A 21501-nucleotide genomic window follows, 5' to 3' on the forward strand; every position below is an offset into this window, starting at 1 on the left:
TAAAAACAGACCACGAAGTGTATTTTACAGTGTGTACCACAATCTCATTTTAAAGTAAAACTGTGAGGAACTGAAGATGTGCATATGGATCACTAGTCAACGTCACCCTACTTGGACAAAGAAGAGAAAAGTGACATCTTATGTCACGTCAGCTGAAGAAAGCACACTTACAAGGCTATTATTATACTTTCATTGAAAACGCCACAGTTTTACCCTTTGGTAGTTGTGACATACCCACTGAAACAGAAATTGTGCAAAGCATGTGAAAACAAGTGCAAAAAAAACTCCACCCAGACATACCCAACAGATTTTATTCTTAAATAACAACTCTACAATCACAGCTATCAACCAACAAAATCAAAGCCACAAGTGTTTTCTCTAAAGGCTTCTTTCACAGTACTAATAAGAAAAACCAAGTTCTAATCTTCTAGTTAACAGTTCATGTGTATGGTACTTTAGTTATCAGACAGTATTTGTAGTGAGATCATACCTGATGAAATGGACCATTAAAAACACAAATAGTTTAAAGCCAGTTAACTCCAGGAGAAAGTCCTATACATTCATACTATGAACACTATTTAAAGTGAATCTGGGATATCTGTCATTGTCAGAAACACAAGATTATTTTTTTTCCTCTGGAGTAACACCACATGTATTACTCCTGTGCCACGATAAACACTACCGTGGCGATTTATGGTCCCCAGCACTTTTTACGTGCTATTATAGCGTGTGATGTGTTGCGTTAATTAAGGCTGCATCAGCACTTCCATTACAACCCTGATTCTCAGGGTAGCTAAAACTTGGCTATTAAATCTCCTCTGGGATACTTGAGCTGTTAAACCTCTAATATTTTAGTGATCGTTCTCCCACCAAACCAGGCACATCATTTTATATATTTACAAACGCTCTTAAGACAAATTCTTAACCGGCAGAGGCAAGAAATTCTACCTTGACGTTACAGTCTTTTGGCATCTGGGGCAAAATTAAAGTGCAAAGTATAAACTTCATTGCACAGCAAATAATTTAGCTTTTTTTATGTTAAAATAAATCTTATTTAGGTGCCTCAGTCTATCCACCTAGTGACTTTGTCCAACTCAGCCATTTTCCTCTACACTTTGGTAAACAGGGGGTTTGTTTATAGAGAGATACATAAATAGCATTTAAAATGTTTACCTTTATTTCACTACTGTGAACATTGACAGTTTGCTTTCAGCGTAGGAACGGATCAACCTGTTCCTAGAAATAACGCTTGTTGAATTTCATCAGCTAGCTAGCAAATGTAAAATGATGCATAGTAAAAAGGGAGATACCGAACTTGATTGGTAGAATATACTGGTAAAGCAAACAAGCACTTAAGAAGGTTAACTGGAATAAATACGTCGAAAAGTTGCCATATAATATGTGCAAAATTGCTTACCGTGTATTCTAGACTTTGGTTAACATTTTCAGATTGAAGTTTTACAGAAACAGTATGGAAGCAACACAAGTGATTACAGAACACAGGAATGAGGTAAGTTAGTAGTAGTGCAAAAAGCAAGCATATGCTAAAAGCAAAGCATATGGATTAAAAAAACAAACCAAAAAACCCAAAAACCAAAAAAGAAGATAATGAATCTCATGGAAGTTTTAATACAAGACCAGAAAGGTCTCTTGTAAACATTGGTATTTACAAGTGTAAGATTTGTACAACTACAAAAGGAAACTTCTAAATATTAGTAGTGCATTTACAATGAATTTACCTTTGTCTTTCTTTTGTAGCAAGAGAAATGACTACACTTATCTTCTTCCTTTTAAATCTTCAGGGGATCTCTTTCAGGATTACGATCTTTGTTACAAATAGTAGAAAAATCATTTCTTTACAAAAAAGGTATATATTAAAATATTTTTACACTTTAAGTTACTATATACTAACTGGAAATTTTTTGCCTTGTACTCAGGCACCACAGCAAACAATGTGGTATAAGGAACTGAAACCCGAATAGAATTTGCTCATATACCAAATCTGATGAATTCTCTCTGCAAGACCTCCAGCAATCAGTGGGACTCTACCTCCAATACTACCATTTGTCAGTTTGCTATTTATTACTTTTAAATCTGAAACTCTGCATTCTTTACATTTTAACTGTCACTACCAAAAAGAGCTACTGGAGAGAGCGTGGTCCTCCACCCCACCATCTTCAATATAGCTTCCGTATAGTACTCAGAACCTGAGCCAGGCTGTGTAACGCTGATGTTTCAAACGTAAAAAAGGTTATATATTTTTAAGGTAAAAACAATGCAAAAATAAAATATTTGTAGCATTTACAAATAGTACAAGAGTTACATTAAACACTACATTCGAAAGTTGAGATTCATTATGTTGTTTCTACTTTGAGCTTGATGTTTTCAGATCTGCAAAAAGAAGGGGACATTGTTAAGCACTTCGTAATTTCACACCATGTGCACGGTCAAACGCTTTCAAACAATCACTGTTTCAAAGAGTTCTGGGATACAGATCGTGGCCAGTGAAAGGGTTGAAACAGCAATGGAATGCTAAACGTTACAGAAGACCATTTCTTCATTGCTACTCTCAGAAAAACACCTCACAAACCAAGCAGTAGTGTATTCAACAGTTGGCTTTCAACCACACCCTGCAGATCGCAGCCCACAAACTGAGAGGTCAGCTAAACCGATGCAACAGCTCACACAGGGCTTGGGCATCCCCCTCCTGCTCTGCCCTTTTCTAACCTTCCATGCACACAGGACATCTTGATGAGCAAAGACAGCTCCCAACTAGCAGAAAGCCAAGCCAGAAAGGGGAAGGAGTAGGATGAGAGGAGAAGCCAGAAAAACTACTTGTGTGTGAGTCCCTAGATTGGCCTACTTTAAATGAGCCAGAACTGATCAGTTAAAAACTGATCTTTGTTTTTAGTGGATCCATTCCCACCCCAACTCATTGTAGAAATTCAAGCACAGGGGCAAGATGGCAAAACCTCTTCTGGCTGTAGTACAGACATTAAAGTGTGGATGTGTCACAAAAATGCACCTGCTGTGCATTTTAAAACCCTCTGATTACATCCCTGCATGTAACTGGATTACTTCTTACTAGCTGAAATGAAGCCCAGGGAAACTGGAAGCTTCCTAAGCTTTTATTATTTGAGGGACTGTGTTAAGAGTCAGGAACCAACATGCCAGTATTTGCTTGTGAATAAATATAATTAAAAAAACACTTTAGTCTACATTTGTGTATTGAGTTAAACTGAGCTGGAGTTAATTCTCCTCACAGCATCTTTCTAGTGCTGTGGTTTTTTGCAGCTGTAGTTGATAACACAGCAGTGTTTTGGCTACTGCTGAATCCAGTATCCAGGCTGTGTCCTTTCAACATTTCCCTGCCCCAAGAGTACATGGAGGTGTGGGCAAAATCTTGGGAGGGGACACAGCTGAGCCAGCTGACTCAGACTGGCCAAAGAGGTATTCCATACCATATGATGTCAGCTCAGGTATAAGAATGAAGTGAAAGAAGGAAGTGTGGGGATTTGCCCATGGTGTTCATCCTCCCAAGGAACCACCAAGCTTAGTGAGCCCTGCTTCCCGAGACCAAGCATCGTCCTGCTGATGGGCAGTAGAGACTAACATGTCTCTCTCTGCTTTTTGCTTCCTCCAAGTCTATTGCTGTTTGCTTATTACTGTTATTAAAATTGCTCCTATCCTATCCTGGCTTCTGTTATATTTTCTTTCCCTTCTTCCCCTGTTCACTTAAGAGGGGGAGTGATAGAGCGGCTTTGGTGGGCATCTGGCCTCCAGGCCAGAGCCAAACCACCACAATTTGGCAGATTTTCTTGAAGTTTCCCTAAGGAAACACTTCGAGAATATCTCACGCACTGCTGAGAAATATTTTGGTCCTAGAGACACAATACAGCTACAGCCCCTTTGCATGCTGCGTCTGACACTGACTTTACCTTGAAGCCATCGAACTTGTGTGGCTGGTCCATATCCTCTCTCATTCTTTGCAGAAATTCTGAACACTATAGCAGGTCGGGAAGTGTAATCAACATGAGCATTGGACAGCTGGGCAGCAGTCACTACACATGAGGTTTTAAGACCACAGTATATTCTCATGAACACGAGCTGACTTGGATTTTCCTGTAACTGTGTGGATCGGATTGCCAAGTAGGCAGAATATTCTAAAATATTTCCAGAGGGCGAAGAAGGAGGCTCCCAAGATAGATGAATACAGTCTACACTCTGAAGAGAAAGGGAGAACATGTCATAGCATGCAGGCAACTGTTAGATACTCAAATACATAGACTATATATAAAATAATAATAAAAATAAATAAAAGAAACTCAAAAAATCATCAGGAAATTCTAACCCAACATCATCATTTTTTGGAGGCAGAGATGTGCCTTTTGCTGCCTTTTATTTTTCTCCCTTAAAGCACAGGAAACATCTATAGATTATGAATAAGGGAAAAAACACCTGTCTGAACGATCTGGTATCTAAGATATGTAGCAAACTTCAAGAATATTACACTGAGCAAAATTAACCAAGTAAGCATTTGACACTATTTTATATTACTTTTTTAACCTGGGAAAAACCCCAACAAAACAACAATAAAACTATTAAAACCAAGAAGTCTGAGATTAACCTTGTGACTAGTATTGTACACATCAGAAGTAGAATTTACCTATCACAGATTGTTTGGAGTTGGAAGGGCCCTCCAGCAGGGTTTTGTCTCTCTTGAACTGGGGAGCCCAGAACTAGACACAGTATTCTAGGTGTGGTCTCCCCAGGGCAGAGCAGAGGGGGAGGAAAATCTCCCTAGACCTCCTGGACACACTTTTCTTAATGCATCCCAGGATGCCATTGACCCTCTTGGTCACAAGGGCACATTGCTGTCCCACTGATACCTTGCTGTCCACTAGGACTCCAAGGTCTTTCTCCATGGACCTGCTTTCTGACAGGACTAACCCCTAGTCTGTACTGGTGCCTGGTATTATTCCTCCTCAGATGCAGGACTCTGCACTTGTCCTTATTGAACTTCATGAGGTTTGCCTTCGCCCTGCTCTCCAGTCCGTCCAGATCTCATTAGATGGCAGCACAGCCTGACAGGGTGTCAGCCACCCACCCCCATTTCATATCATCAGCAAACTTGCTGAGGGTACACTCAATCCTCTCATCCAGGTCCTTGATGAAGATACTGAACAAAACTGGAACCACTACTGATCCCTGGAGAACACCACTGGTCACAGGCTTCCGATTGGACTCTATACTCACCTTGGTGATTTTGACTGTTGAAGGTGCTCCAGGAAAACCCGGAATGCAAGTTTTGAATTCACTGATTTTACTGAAAGGTCCAACACCACAGCCATTAATTGCAGCAACTCTGAACCTGTACACTGTGCCTGGAAAAAGATCCTGTTTCTTAAGTAACCTGTAGTCTGGTACATTCGCACTTTCCGTCTGAAAATAAAGCAACATGTGTGTTCTTTTAGAAACTATTCTAAACATGATTAGCCTAAAAATACATAAAGTAGTTAGATTTTCAGTTAAACTTACTGGTTTGTTGCTATCTGATATTTCTGTGCTTAAATCAGAATTTAAAAAAGAAGGTTCTGAGACAGCAACTCACCTCAAAAGAGCTGATCTAAGATGCAGCATGAGACTAAATCTCTAACCAAACCCACATTTTTCAGTCCTTTCAACTGAGCTGCACCTTTTGGTTGTTTTTAACTCAGGAAAGTAAATGCAAAGTAACATTTCAAAGTACACAATTTATTATTTAATTAGTATATTCTTCTGTCCTAAAAGTATTACTTCTGTAGTTAGGAGCTGCAATTTGATGCACAAGTATTCAAAATGAAAGCAAAGCACCCTAAGTTAGTAACAAACAGGCTCTGAAACACTCGTGCCACTCTACTTCCATGTTTAAATATGCATTGATGCATCCTCGAAACTTCCAGCGGTACTATTTTTCCTTCTGAATAATGTATAAGAAGCCACAATCAATGTAAACATTGTAAAATGTACTATGCTCTTTAAAACTAAGATGTGCAATATTTATAGTGAGCTGCTTTCAAAGGAAGTGTTCTGTTCTTTTATTTCTGTCTCAGGAAAACATATACCCATGGAGTTTTACTTCTAGTTTGCCAGATCATTAGTTTACACTTTCACCATCAAAACAGCAACACTTGTGCAAGTTTTCATATATAAATGTTTATATAGGAAACAACATTAAGTTAAAGAAATACAAAACCCACTACAGTTCCATGTCTAGTCTTCTTAAACAGCCCAGCCTATGTCTTAGTAGTACTTTTAGCAATTTGTAAGCGAAGGTTCTGAAAACAGAAGAAACTTTCATTGAAACATTTCAGTGCTGTACCAAAATAAAACATGAAAAAGTTGTGGGGTTTTTAACAAGTATTACTGATTTGAAAATTCACCAAGTATAAAGTTCACTAGAAAGAGGAACACAGAAACAATCAGCAATAGCAAAATAAGGAGGACACTGAGACTCTTGAACATGTCCAGAGAAGGGCAATACATAGTATAGAATAGAATAAACCAGGTTGGAAGAGACCTTCAAGATCATCGTGTCCAACCCATCAATCAATCCAACCCACCTAAACTATGTGGCTGGGGAGAGGCCTCAAGCACAAGCCCTATGAGGAGAGGCTGAGGGAGCTGGGGTTGTTTAGCCTGGAGAAGACAAGGCTCAGGGGAGACCTTATTGCTCTCTACAACTACCTGAAGGGTGGCTGTAGCCAGGTGGGGGGGGGTCTCTTCTCCCAAGCAACTAGAACAAGAGGACACAGTCTCAAGCTGTGCCAAGGGAAGTTTAGGCTGGAGGTGAGGAGAAAGTTCTTCACTGAGAGAGTCGTTAGGCATTGGAATGAGCTGCCCAGGGAGGTGGTGGAGTCACCATCACTGGAGGTGTTCAAGAGGGGACTGGATGGGGCACTTGGTGCCATGGTTTAGTCATGAGGACTGTGGTGAAAGTTCTTCACAGAGAGAGGTGTTAGCAGCTGGAATGTGCTGCCCAGGGAGGTAGTGGAGTCACCGTCCCTGGAGGTGTTCAAGAGGGGACTGGATGTGGCACTTGGTGCCATAGTTTAGTAGTTGGGAGGTCTTGGGTGACAGGTTGAACTTGATGATCTTTGAGGTCTCTTCCAACTTCATTGATTCTATATTATCCTACAAACCCAAGAAAATTCAGCTGATTTAGGAAACAGTACAAAAAAAAATAAATAAAAAACAATCAGCTGAGCAAAACACATGAGGCTCAGAAAATCCAAAACTCCTGTAAGCAGCAGAAAATCTCACAGTTTGCTGTCAACCATGTGAACAACAGATTCCAAAAAGAGGTATGTGCAAGTTATGTCAGAGAAGAATTAGCAGCTACCTTGTTAGAGACGCTCATTGTTTCCTCTGGGAGCAAGTAGAACTGGCTCACCACAGCGCTGTTGTTCTTGAAAATTCCAACATCATACCACTGCCGGTCTCTTGTTTTCACTGGAGCCATCTGTCTTTGTGGAGGTTTCTAGGAGTTGAACAACACGTTATGTAGACTACCCATACTTCAATGTACTATTACAAAAAAGTTCTAGCATGGGTAAAAGACAGCCCCCTTTTATACCAGCACTAATGTCTTACAATTCAAGTGAATATGCATGTTTTTATTATTAAAATACTGTTCAAACCAACTAATTCTTACACATTTAGACAAAGTCCATCATCTAAATACAAACCAAACAAACCCCCACCCAAAATACCAAAACACACCAAACCAACCAACCAACAAAAATAAAAATAGTTGGGATGTCATCTCTGACACTCTCAACAGGGAGGGGAAGAAGTTTCAAGTGTAGAACCAGGTGTCTGTAGCAGCACATAGCTGTTAAGTTAATTTCATTTGGGGTTCAAGAAGTTCCACAGCATGGTTCAACAGCAGTAGCTCTGCCTGGGATTCAGCTACACCTCAGCCCCAAACATACTCTTTCGAACTACTGCTGAACTCACTGGCAGCTAAGAATAGGGCCTCTGATATGGCATGGGAAGATGGTAGTGGAGAGCATGGAAATTGTTCCTGACTGACCCAGAAAAGACAAACCTGTCTTCCCTGCCTGACTCCAGACACCAGGGAGAGTGTCTGCATTGTCAGTATGCCCTGCACAGGCAGGCTATGACCCTGCTAGCAAGAAAAAGGGGCAGAAGTGACAGCAGCTCCTAGCAAAAGCACCCCAACCCTTTAGCAGCAGCTGCTTCTTCCCATCTTTAGCTCCTCTCTCTTAGTGGCAATAGTGGCACCTTAGGTTTGTGTATTAAAATGTAAACAGGTGAAATAGGAGGCATTTACTTTTTCAGGCAGTATTTACAGCTTGCATAGCCAGTCCCCATCTCCTCTAGGGAAAAACATCAAGATGTCAGTTTAGTTATGTTTCAGACCTATAGATCAGCAGCTAACACGAGTCTGATGGAATAAATAATTTTAAATTCAGTTGTGCATACAGAAAAACATTTCACATTTGTACATCATGCAGCAGAGAGGCCACTCCACTGTGCCAGCTGACAAAAAATGATTCAACAGCTGAAACACATACTTGGATCTCCTCCCGACTACACAACTGCTACTTAGACTCAAATCGAGCCCACACAATGCTACTCATTTTACAACAGCAATGTTTACCCCCATGTTATTCACTTCAAGCCCTAAATACAGACTGTTTTTCTTTCAGAGACATAATTAAAGGAAAACAGGAGAGCCCTTACAACTAATCAACAAAACAATAAATAGAGCAATTCGATTATACTCTTTCAGACTTACAGAGGAGTGTGAATCATTTGTCTGTCCGGTACTGACCCTTGTCGAAGGCACGGTACAAGCAGTTTCAGCAGCTAGAAACAAAAAGTTGTGCTTAAAAAGCTTAAGTGACACAAAACCCACCAAACTTAACACAAAGTCCACAGAGCATGAAAGCTGACCTCAACAGCCATTTACAAAATTATGTCTGAGACTTCTGCATGCAAACAACTAGTTCTGGCTTGCATCCTATTCACAGAACAATTGCATGAGCCTGGCACTGCAGGCTGCTAGAGATAATACAAACAGAAGGCAGGACTCCCGAGGAAAAAAATCCTCATAAATGCCTGAATTACGAAATATCTGTGAACAAATAATCTAAATACCAGATTGAGGCACAAACTGGTGACACTGTATGAATAGCCAAAGCATGAAATCTTAATTTGAATGCACTTTTTCTGACATCAATACAGCCTAAATTCTGAACACAAGCAGTTAATCTTTAAACAATCCTAACAAATGGGAAAAGAACATTCATTAAATTTAAAATGGAACCCCAAAGAAATAACAACAACAACAACAAATAGATCACAAATCAAAGCAAGTAAGCAACACAAGGGAATATTATTATACTATACTTGTGTTTCTGGGCTCAGCTTTTAAAATACAATACTATTTGGTAAAAAAGCCACTCCTCACACAGCATCAGTAACAGAACACAGCTCATGACTTAACACTGAAATCAACAGGAAGCACAGCCTGTTGATACTGATGCAAAACAAAACTTGTAACAACTACCTGTATGTTTAGGTTCTGTGTTGCTGCTTATTTTGGATATTTCAAACAGACTGTGAAGAGGTCACATTTGACTAGCAGTGAGCCAGCCGTGTCAACTGGACATATTTGTTACAGAGGTCAATTGCTTAAAATAAAAAACCATCTAAAGTCACTTTTTGTATCCTCTTGCTGACTAAATAAACTATCACTGAATGAAAACAAGTACGCTGTGGGCACCAAAACTGGCTGCCGCTGCTATTCAGATCATGGGCTTCTGTGTAAGTGAAGATTGACAGGACTTTTCACTTACAGCAAACAAAGTGGTTTACAAAGATATAAAAGGAATATCCTGATTTTAAAAGATGTTTAAATCAAAACAGAGATCATCCACGCTGCCCCAGGTCCTCAATGCCTAAAGCCCTATCTCCACCCCAGGTACTACTCAAAATGGGGATCCCACCACACTAGAGGAACTCTGATGGCCTTAGATATATATGGCTCAAAATACAGTATGTGAAACACATTTCAAACCTTCAGATTTTGAATTGAATGTTGTTAGTGAAGTTTCATCTTTAACAACTGCCCCATTTGTACTTGATGATTCAGTTTTAACAGCCTGCTGGGTTACCATAGATTGTGTGCTGGAGACAGTACTGGATACAGAAGCATCAGGATTTACAGTTGGTTTGTCCAAGTCATGTAATTCACCTACATTTGCTGAAGCCTGAGGACCTTAAAAAAAAAAAGACAATATTAACCAAACTTCAATATTGATAACACCTAATAAATCTCAACTTGATCTAATGGCTTTAGTTTCACATAAAACCAGAGTTCAGCTCAGATTAAGGTTACAATAGATGTGATTATATTAATTGCTAAGGCTTTCTTTAGGTATATAACTTTAGAGTCTGTTTGCACAGTCATAAACAGATATATGTCAACAGCAATATTAAAATTCTTTGTTTTAAGCTTGCTATTGTACATCTATTTGGTTAAGGATGGATTTATTTGGGAAAAAAACCCAACATAAACTAGCCACACAAACCAGTATCACAGACTTATGATTAACCACTGTGAAAGCTGATTTCTTGCTTAGCATGAAGATTCAAATTTTGCACACAATACTTAAATTACACTGGGGAGGGGGGGAACCAACAGAAAAAAAAAAAAGGAAAATCCAAGAACTACAAATTACATAGAAGTCAAACATACATAAATCAGGTCACTGAGCCTGGATTCACCACACCGAATTTAAGGCACTTCAGTGAAATGTCATCTTCTATTTCTTTGGCAGTAAGAGAGAAACAAGGTCCTTCTCTACAATGCCTAAAATTTTACACCAGCTAATAGCTTTTCCGTGTTAGCAGACAGAAGTAGTGTCAAAGAGAGCCTGGAGTTGTTATCACCTTTAATGTTTTAAAATGAATGTGGCCCTGTCAGTCTGTTCTTTGATGTTAAAAAATGCTATTTATGTTTAAAGGGACACATTTGCCATCATAATAATGAATGCATTGAGAAACTCACGTTCCTTGCAACACTTCAAACAACTTTGAGTTTCGTTTTCCCTTGTATCTTCCTAAAATATGTACAGTAATAACTAGCACAAATGGTTGTGTTTTTAACTACAAAAGCCTCTACATCAGTTTTAAATTGCAAGACATAAATAATCTCATTTTACGTTTACAAGATTAATTTTAACTCTCACTTTTTAAATTTCTATTCTATAGTCATCTTACTTGAAGTACAAACAGGCAAAAGAGATGGGGCATTTGATTCTTTAAATCCTGTAGCATCTGCATGGTTTTTCACAATCTCCTGTGTAATCTTGTTTTCAGGTGCTGAAACCTTTTCTTTTCCTTCTACTTTTAATAATGAGTTGGAGGAAAGGGAAACTTGGACCTAATCAAAACAATACATTGTTAATGTTTAACAGCAAAGGTCAGAAAATGGCATGAAAATATTTGCTTGAAAACAACAAAATCTTCCAACAAATCCCCCTAGCACTTTATCTAAACCAAGACACCAATACCACAATCCACCTTATCTCAGCCATTCCAAAACAAAGACTCAAACTCTTGAACTGACCTGGAAGAACCCCTGACACACAACATCGTAGCGGAGAGTGAGTGCACACTCTCATGATATTACATGGAAATTCATTGACACATAATTTAGTCTGCTGGGGGAATTCAAAAAGGGGGGAGGGAAATATCACAGTACCAGAGGCTTTCAACCTTTGCTTTCCTAGCACATACTCAAGATATTTCTACTGTTAGTAGAATTTACAGTACTTCCACATGTGTTTTCTACAAGAAAATATTATGCTTCCCATACAAACCTGGGGCTTTATGCAGTTAAGAAAAGGTCTACATTTCTGAAAATATGATCCTTCATCTAAAGTTTCCTTTAAATTGGCAAATTTCCTTTACATTGGCAAAGCAGTGGGACACATGCAACTGCACAACCAGAACAGACAGCAATTTGGTTTATACTGTAGTAAGAACATATGACTAAGCAGAGCAGCATAAAAACACTAACAAAGAAGGCATATGACTTATCCTTTTTGCCTCCCCTATTCATGTCACCACAAAGGATGAATAGGATTTCTACTGGTATCAGGTTCCTAGTTACAATTCTGGAAGTCAACACAGTGCGGTTTCCTTTCTGCATTTCCAGAAGAGGACTGTCAGTCATAAAAGTAGAATGGCAGTTCTCTCATTCCCCCACTACTCTGCCACTTAGCCATTTTCCAGTGTGCACTTACATTATTAGGAATGACATTATTTGTTGGACTGGGATGATCCACCTTCACTTCTGGATAAGGGACACTAGGCAATGATTGTGATTGATGTAGAGAAGAGCCACCTTTCAGGTAAACAAAAATGAATTCAAATCAGTTACGTAAAACTCATGTTGTTGGAATCTATTCCGGTAAGCAAGAGTGAGACCCAAAGTTTCCTGAAGGAAGACTTCGTTGTAAGACTGAAATAAAACTGCATGGCCAAACAATCAAATAAAATCCCTTCCTTGTTGCTTCCTTTCTCAAGTTGGTGCCCTGCACTGTACAAATAACTTTGTATCGAGATGGCTGGCCAAAACTGACAGAGACATGCTAATGCTGAAATTTCCATAATTATGATGCCCCCATTTTGAGAGCAACCAAGCAAAGAGGGTCTCTCTCCAAATTATTTTTTCAAGAACAAACTCCTTTTTTTTTTTTATACTTATGCCATCCTCTATCTTTGCATACACATTAGCAAAATGTGATTTGACTACTACCTTGTGAACTCAGTACTGACGTCTCAGGAACCCCAGTAGCAGGTATTCCAGCCACTGATGGTACTGGTGAGTCAGCATGCAACTGAAGAAGATATCCTTCAACTGTAGGTACTTCATCCCATTTCACTTGAAAAGAGTTGGTTGTAGCTCTAATCAGCTGTACTTGTGATGGTGCTGGAGGTTTCTCTACAAGAAACCAACAAAACACAGATGACATGTTTGAAATTGCCCTCCTTTATCTGTTTCAAAAGTATCCATATAATGCAAGCAAAGCTGATAGATCCTTTTTCACTGATGTACAGGATATACCTGTTTCAAGAAACCATTGTCAATGAGAGCACTTCAAGTCAGAGAATCATAAAGTGCTGTTACAGAGTGTTGGAAAATGCTGAAGTTTTGATACTTTGGTTTTTGGTTTTTTGTTTTTTTTTTTTAATGTCTCTGCTGCTGACAGAAAGTCTTTAGGTTTTACATACAACATTACAGAGATTACAGCAACAAGAGATTCTCAGCCTTTCCTGAAAGGCTGCATGCAGCTCTTTGGCTCCTAAAGGTTTATGTACTCGCAGAAAGGATTCACAGATGACTGTCCTTTCTTTTTGCTTCTTCTCTGTAGCTACAGTGAGCTCAAACTTCTTCTGCAGAGACTGAAGCCTAGGCACGATTCAGTGCCAATGACCAGCTCCTCTCACTCGCCTCAATGCCTGACTAGGCTGCACATCCCTCACCTGCTATTCTTTTTCTTCCAACCTTCCTGAAGGAGAAAAAAAAGAAGAAAGCTAAGGAAAAGCAAACAGTCTCCTAAATGTTTCACAGTCTTCAGTAGCCATTCTCACGCTTCCACCTGGGCAGACAACAACTCCCTCCCTGAAGTACTAGTCTAGTTATCCCTCTCCCAATATCACCTCAGTGTCCTGCCATCAAACCAGCTACTAATGAGTGATTAGTGCTCAAAAACTCCATTCAACACCAAGAATAATTTGGTTCCCTTCTCAGATTCAACAGTATCTTTTGCAGTCCAAGAAATGAGGAAGCAGCAGCAGCAATGATCCCAAAAGGAGTGGTTTGGTAAAAAAAGAGTAAGTAGGAGAAGAAAAGATCACCAAGAAGAGAGGCCAGGAGCCTTAAATAAAAAGCCTTTAACATCTTGTATCTCCTGCTATGGCATGCAATGCAGAATCTAGCCACAAAACTCTTTTAGAGGCTTTAAAGAAGCCTTCCAAATATTTTCACTTTAACTTCCAGCTGTAGCCATCAAACCATCAACAGTGAAGCATGGTTAATTTAAATAAGCTTTAAAATGTAAATAATCTTTGAGTTTGCTACAACTTTAGATGTTCTGTTCATCATTGACTGCCAACTTCCCATATGTTAATAAAATACAGAACACAGCACAAATCTCTTATTTATGTCTGACTCACCAGTATCAAGGTACCAAAGATCTTTGCAGCAAACTTGATTGTTCCAAGCTTTTCTGTAACCATCTCTACCACTCCAGATATACAGACGAGTGCCGACTGCTACAGCACAGTGTCCTGCTCTTGGACCTGGTAATGAGTTACTTTTGTCCTCCTGGCAATCTGAGATCAGACCTATCCATTCTGTGGTATCTATTAAATGAAACTCAAAAAATTCAGTTTCTAGATGTTTTCCAAAACAAGCAACAGAGATTAACATTTAATTAGCATCCTAAGAATACATTTATCTGCTCAGAGAAAATTAGAACAGATCACCTCTGTGTTTACAGACAATTACATTTAAACTTGCAACACTACAACGAGACAGTTGCTTTACAATTAGTTTGCAAGACACAATCAATTAACACAGGATGAATTTTTCTGACCTCTGGTTGTCTCTCAGGCAAATACAAGATCAGAATGTTGAAGATTCAGGGATGTTTAGAAAAAAATTAATTTTAGGATCTGTCTTTTGTGCTCTTCTATAAATGAAGAAGGAGTATTTATATTACTTGGTATTAACCTTGTATCAACCAAGATTTGCATCAGCAAACCTGCTGAATGTTCAAGGAAAAAACAATAATCATTAAAAAAATACTTAAGAAAGATGTAAAAAAGTGACATCTCCTTTAGTCAGCTAGAATTCCAACTGTGTGTCCTAAAACTTTTCTCAGGATCTTCAAAATGTTTCTTGTGCTAAGGAAGTATTAATTCAAAATGCCCACTCCCAGAAAGGCAGAAACACTAACCCAAATTAAGGTAAGAGAATGAACCAGTGCATTTCCATTCACCATCATGAGTAGAAATTTCACCTCCTGTTGACTGTGGAACCCATCCACCAAAAATATACATTCTGAAATACAGGAAAAGAGGTAAGAGGGGAAAAAAGAAAAGAAGAGCCAATTAACATCCAGATTTGCTGCATGTGCTCTCTCAAACTAGGACAAAACAGAAAATTCCCAGTGCTTTACAGTTCTGGTTTACAGCAGATTTTGTGTTTTCTCTTGAGAAAGCATTGTTGCAGACAACTAGCTTCTGAAATTTTTGAGTAAGTTAACTGAGTAGGAAAACCAACCAAACAACAAAACCCACCAAACTCCTCCAACAGCTTCCCAGAAACAGAAGATAATACTGTATCCTTTTACAAACCACCAAACTGCTAATACTCTCCAAAACTCACATTTACACAGAATTTCTACAAGCCTTTACTGAAAACTTCTCTATAAACCATTCCAAAATTAGAAGACTGCTAAGTCAAATGTCAAAATTCAAAAACCATAATACAGGCTACTAATATTTTAAGTAAATAATTAAAAGCTAAGCTGCTGGATCATAAGTTACACAGCTTTCACACTTTCCCCCTTGACCCTTTCTCTTTTTAGATCACCTTGTAAACTGATATAAAAGCAGACTGAAACCAGTGTTTAAAAGTCCATTTTATAAATGTTATCTGCCAAGGCAAAACATATTGGCAAGAAGCAAAGTAATGAGGAACCAAGTACAGAAAAACTGGCTCACATTTATGTGGAATGGTTTTGCCTAGAACTAGTTCTACTCTTTGGGCTGTTTCTTTGCATAGCTAGTTCACTCTATCACAGACACAGAAGCACTCAGGCTGGCTCCTGATAAAACCAGCTCAGGTCCAGCTCAGACTGCCCCAGAATGCACCAAGGTGCATTAAGAAGCCTGGAAGGCTGCTTGTGGGTTGGACAGATTGTCCCACTGGATAGGACTGGGTGGATGGGACAAAGGTTATCAAATACCCTATAATCAAACAGATGGACAATAAGTGTGTCAAGCTAACAGTTTGATACCCTTAAGAACGGTACTTTTTCATTTCCTCTGAGGCAGAATAATAGAAGCAGAAAAATACTCTACGGGGCTGATGGTTTACACTGAGCAGTAGTGGATAAGCATCATCATTCTCCTACTAAGTGTACCTTTCTAGAGTTGAGCTTTTAACAACAGACATACTTGTTTCCTATTACATTGGCTGTATGGAGACTGCGAGGAAGTGGTACTGTCCCTTTAGTTTCTGGTCTTGACCAGGTCATGGTTTCTAAAAGAGAAAGAATAAAAACCCTCAAAACACTTGCTGCTGTATATTTCACTTCCTAGATTTTAGGAGCAAACATGTCTCTAAACATTCAACAAAATAAAATACCACCTTTTTAAGATGGCTGTTTTAAGAAAGAAGGTGTAGGAACAAGCACTTAAAACTGCCTTTAAAATTCACAGGTAATACTGACAAGCTAACTGTTTATCAGTTTATGATGGTTTAATTAAGATTATTCAACTTGGTTACCAGTGAGGCACTCTTAAGGAAACAATCCCACTGAGTAACCACAATCACTGAGGATAATATATGCAAACAATGCTGTATCTATTTAATGAAAAAAATCTACACTTTTAACACTATGATGTAAGTATCAATAATATCTGCACCACATCATGTTGTTAATCATTGCATACTAGCATTTTTCCTCTTAGCCATTAAGGTCCCCGTGCTGACTTACACTGGGCAAATCAACTCACCTATGTCAAGTTCCCAGAGATCGTTAAGCCGACAGCCACACATCCCTCCAAAAATATACATCTTTGGACTTCCTATATCTTTTCTGCAGTACACAATGGCTGTGTGAGATTCTCGAGGAGATGGCAAGATCCCTTTGGTCACAGGAATACTCCAGCCGACGACGCCAGAACCATGTTGCAGCTCCAGTTCATAGAAATCGTTTAAATACCTAGGGTATTATTGCCAAAGCATGAAAAATTCACTTAGAAGCAAGATTACAAGTGAGCTTTAAAGCCTGTTCACTTCCAAGTATTACAGACTTCAGTCTTGGAAGAGTTTAGAACTTTAAAATCTCAAAACATTTGACAGCATTGTAGACAGCATCAAAATTAAACGGATTTAAAACAAAAAAAATTGCTATTACAACTTGTTGCCTCTAAGGAAACATGCTTTCATATCACACTTGGTACACTGTATTACATGAAGCATTCAACACTGGTGAACAACATCCTTAGCAGAAATTACTTCATATGGACAAACTGGGAATAAACTGCAATGTTGTAAGAAATACGTGATGACATGGGACATCAGAGATCAGTATCTGCAACTCTAAGGCAATGAAGGTGAAAAGGAGAGGCTTCTGTTCTGATGTCTTCAGGCTGGCCACCAGACAATTAGCCATTTGTTGCTGAACCTATCAGCAAGTTATTTTTAGATAATGGTCTTTGAATCTTGGCATTCACACCAGATACCTCTTGTTTACTGAGCTGAAAATTACCATTTTATAGCTCACTGCATATAAGTGCCCTGAACTGCTGCTGGTGGATATAAAACTTCAGCACTACAGCACAGTTTGTTGACAAAGAACTTCAGCTGTTACTTTCAAAATTTCCAGATGAATTCCTAACTGTTTTCCACAGCATTATAGAGGAAACTTCAATTGTGTATTCTCTGATGACTCATGAGATTTTGCCAATTTAAGTCATTCTAACAAAGAAGCCATTATTAAAAACATCACCCAAAATGCTAGGAATAAAAACACACCACTCTACTCAGGTTTCCCTCCAAAAGTGTCAGAGCTGTCAGTCAGTATTTAAATATTGTAGGATTAGCAGAAATATTTAAGCTTTTTAGCATGTAACTTCTGCACTGCACAAATAACCCAAACGTGAGGACTTGGTATGGAGGACAGACTCCCTAGAACGTTCCTCTTCAAAGCTGTCATATCTAGTAATTTGTTTTTAAAGACACTGAATTCAAATCAAATCAGCATACCTGGGAACATTATTATTTGAATCCTCGCTTTCATTTGCCAGGCCACCAAATAAATAGCACTTGTTACCATACAAAGAAAAGCTGTGGCCAAGTCGAGGACATGGTGGTGATCCAGTGGAAGGAGCTTGAGGTTTTACTTTTTTCCAGAGCCATCGACTTGCCTTAAAAGGAAAATATATTCAGAAATATCTTTGTTTATAGGCATTCCTAGTCAGCAGAATTCAGACAATATTAACACTTCTGAATTATTTTTAAGGCAATGATGAGCTTTTCTTAGAATATACATTAAAACAGACACATGAGAGCTAACCTTCATAAAACATTAAATATGTTCTATTTACTCAGGCTAGATGGACATCTCTTTTTCAAAGTTATTCAGATTGTCTCCATCTTCAGAGTCTATAAAGAGTTTATTCTTCCTGAAGCACAGCAAGGCTCCTCTAACTTTCCTCTGTGGTTGGTAATATAAAATGCTTGTTCATAAACAGATTGTAAAGTAGTCCTGAAAACTGAAACATTTTCACGTATTTCCTACCTGCAATTCATATAAATCATTACTGTATCTTCCATACTCCACCATTCCTCCAAAAACTAGTATTCTGGTACCATCACAAACAAATCCATGTGCTGCACAGCCTGGAGGAATATCTCCCCTTACAGCAGGAAGGAACCATTGATTTGTAACTATAGCAGAGGGGAGAAAAAAAAACAAACACACAAAACTCAACAAACATCAACAAAACCAAACCAAGTTTTAAACACTGAGAAGGAAAAACTTAATTTTAAATACCTCTGCTTTCTGAAGAATTACCTTTTACCTGTAGATAACTGCAATTGGACTGTTTAATTATTATATTTTTTAAAAGAAAGCAAACACCTCTACCAAATCAATGTTTCTCAATCTAAAAATGAGCACATGAGGTCACTGCAACCAAGTCAGTTACCAAGAGTCACCTAGCAATTTGCCAAAAAAAGAAAAGAGGCTAATGAGGAACATAAGTGCAGTTTCACACAAAAGAGATAACTAACTCAGAGGGAGCTAGCCCTAGAAACAGAATTATTAGAGCTACAGCAGCATGGCAGTGTGCCTGGATTTAACAGCCCTATTGAAAAACTAATTACACTGCTCTGGGAGCAATGTTAATATCTACAGAGCACGGCACTGATACATAGGAGAGGAGAGGCACAGAGGCAAAAGCCACTGAGACTGCTTGATCCAGCAGCAGCATACTGGTGTTTAAATTGCTCTGGAACGAAAGAATTACAGGAGATATTGTCTCCATTTTCCTAAGCCTTTTTCATGAGCATGAAGAGGAAAGTGTGAAATTAGCAGCTTTCAGTGAATGTTGCTGCAGGGGATTAAGATGCTCTCGCTGTGTGCCAGCTCCTCGAAAGTCATCACACTCATAGCAAGTGCAGTTGATGACACTCCAAACTCTGGCAGCCCAAGTCACAACCTCGCATCTTAGATTCCAGAGGAAAAAAGGTCAGTTTGGGCCAAACACTCATCTGGGAACTGGAACAACTGAGTTGTGACCCTTTCAGTAAATACCACAAAGGGGAAACACCTTTAGCAGAAAGTCTGGGCAGAAGAACAGAGTAACTATTCTAAGTAAAAGTGTACTACCTATAAGCTTTCTTTTTGATTACTCTTCAAAACAGAAAGATTAAGATACAACTTTTTTTGGAGTTATGTGGTTGAGTATAGCAGATCTTTAAGCTACAATGGAAAGAAACCTGCCTGGTACTTCAACAGAAAGCAAATAAACTACCTTCAAAACATGCTTGTACAAGGGAAGGTGGTAAAAATAATTTTTGCATGTTTTTTTATAAGGTTGGCAAATTATGAAGCCAGTTAACATGCTCCCACTCTAATAATGCTTTTGGTGTATTGCACAAGTAGCCAACACCAGCTGACTGAGAAGCACTGAAGTTTCCCATTTCAGCCCAAGCTATGAAATTAATCAAAAGTTTTCCAGCCTCATATAGCATCCCGTACTGTGACTATTTAGGCATCTAATCTTTCCCGAAAAAAGTCGCATTGGGGCAGCTTCCTGTTTGGAAAGGTTCCCAATGCCAGCACGTTCGCTTTTCTAACCAAGATTTCTGTTCCGGCGTGTTTAGCTTTCGTTAACAGCCACCAGAGGGAAGAAGGGGACCTGGATACTGGAAGGGGCTAATCTAGCCTGCAGTCATTCAGCCGCGACCCGCCGAGAGAGACTCGGCGACCCAGGACGAGGGACTGGGGAAGTGGAGCAGATGTCAGGTGCATGAAAAGACTTTCCAGATTCCGTTTCCCAGAAAGCAGCAATAATGCCGCTACATCAGCCAGGGCTCAGCACGATCCCGGGAGGATCCCTCTCCCAGGCGTATTTCCCGACCCCTCCCCCTTCATTTCGGCTCCAGGCAGCTTTTCAGCCGAGGGACCGCCCGCCTGCCCGCCAGCGGGCAGCGCCAGCTGCTCAGCCGAGCGTCCCGCGGCAATCTCGGAGGGGGATCATGAGGCTCAGAGGTCCGCCTGCTGTGAGGAGGCCGGTGCCATCGGCGTCTACAGACATGACAGCCCCACCACTGCCCACCTACCCCCGCCCGCCTCTTGACAGCCCCGGGCGCCCCCGGCCCGGCCCCGCCCCGCGCACCGGTGTTGTAGACGTGCAGCTCGTCGGCGATGCCCTCGTTGCCGCCCCCGAAGATAATGACCAGCTCGCGGATGGCGACCGCGCGGTGCCCGTGGCGGGAGCGCGGCACCGGCCCCGTGAAGGAAGACACCCGCCTCCAGCTCAGTCCAGCGGCGGCCGCCGCCATCTTACCGCCACTCCCACAATGCACCGCGCAGCCGGGGCAGGCCGGCGGGGGAATGGGGAGAGGAGGCGGTGGGGCGGGTGGTGTCAGTTACAGTCCTCTGTGCGGGATACCTCTGACCGCTAGTCTTTTCTACGCTCTAGTCAGGGGAGGCGACAACCGTCTGCTGGGTGGTGGCCGGCTTCACCTGGGTGACGGGGGCCGGCTGAGAGGCTCAGCGAGGGAGCTGTGTCTTGTCCCCCGCTGGGGCGGGGACTTGGGGGCCAGGCCCCGGGCGCACCTCATGGGCTGTGCCACGGCCCCTGTATCTCAGGCTCTTCCTTCTTGCACGTCACCCTCCATCCCTCAGGAATCCTCGGTCTCGGCCTTGCTTCGGCGAGAGCCCTGTCAAAGGCGGATGGCAGAGGCGAGCCTGCCTGCAGCGCACCTGCTCGGGGCTGTTAGTTCCCGGCCTGGGCTTCTGAGGCGCCCGGGTCATCACACATGTGGTGTGTGCTGTTGGGCTGGGGGCTCTTAGCTATGTGCTCAAACCCTCAGAAATACGTGGCAGACGTTTTTTTGAAAGCTTGCTGATTGTAGGAGGGGTATGCTGCCTGCGTGCGTCTGTTTAAACACTG

The 21501-nt window shown here is 40.4% G+C and overlaps 1 protein-coding gene across 1 annotated transcript; it reads right to left on the reverse strand.

The window, feature by feature from the left end:
- Positions 1 to 1572: 1572 nt before the first annotated feature.
- On the reverse strand, positions 1573 to 20950 carry HCFC2 (host cell factor C2). Its single transcript, XM_054167673.1, has 16 exons — positions 20722 to 20950; positions 18618 to 18766; positions 18083 to 18243; positions 16828 to 17036; positions 16267 to 16351; positions 15042 to 15145; positions 14257 to 14445; positions 12836 to 13021; positions 12321 to 12421; positions 11293 to 11455; positions 10088 to 10288; positions 8804 to 8874; positions 7382 to 7519; positions 5257 to 5442; positions 3939 to 4224; positions 1573 to 2391 (listed from the first exon to the last, which is right to left on the reverse strand). Exons 1-16 carry the CDS (start codon positions 20885 to 20887, stop codon positions 2366 to 2368), a joined length of 2421 nt encoding a protein of 806 aa, XP_054023648.1. The 5' UTR covers positions 20888 to 20950; the 3' UTR covers positions 1573 to 2365.
- Between the last annotated feature and the right edge of the window lie 551 nt (positions 20951 to 21501).

This window comes from Dryobates pubescens, chromosome 15 (assembly GCF_014839835.1).
Source record: "Dryobates pubescens isolate bDryPub1 chromosome 15, bDryPub1.pri, whole genome shotgun sequence".
Classification (NCBI taxonomy): domain Eukaryota; kingdom Metazoa; phylum Chordata; class Aves; order Piciformes; family Picidae; genus Dryobates; species Dryobates pubescens.

Bases quoted from the DNA above. Each gene is read 5' to 3' on its own strand.
- HCFC2 (XM_054167673.1), bottom strand. From the start codon at position 20,887: ATGGCGGCGGCCGCCGCTGGACTGAGCTGGAGGCGGGTGTCTTCCTTC. The intron at 18,244-18,617 runs GTAGGAAATACG...TTTCCTTTTAAG, and splicing joins ATGATTTATATGAATTGCAG to GCAAGTCGATGGCTCTGGAA. The intron at 7,520-8,803 runs GTAAGTCTGAAA...TTCAACTCCTAG, and splicing joins CAAATGATTCACACTCCTCT to AAACCTCCACAAAGACAGAT.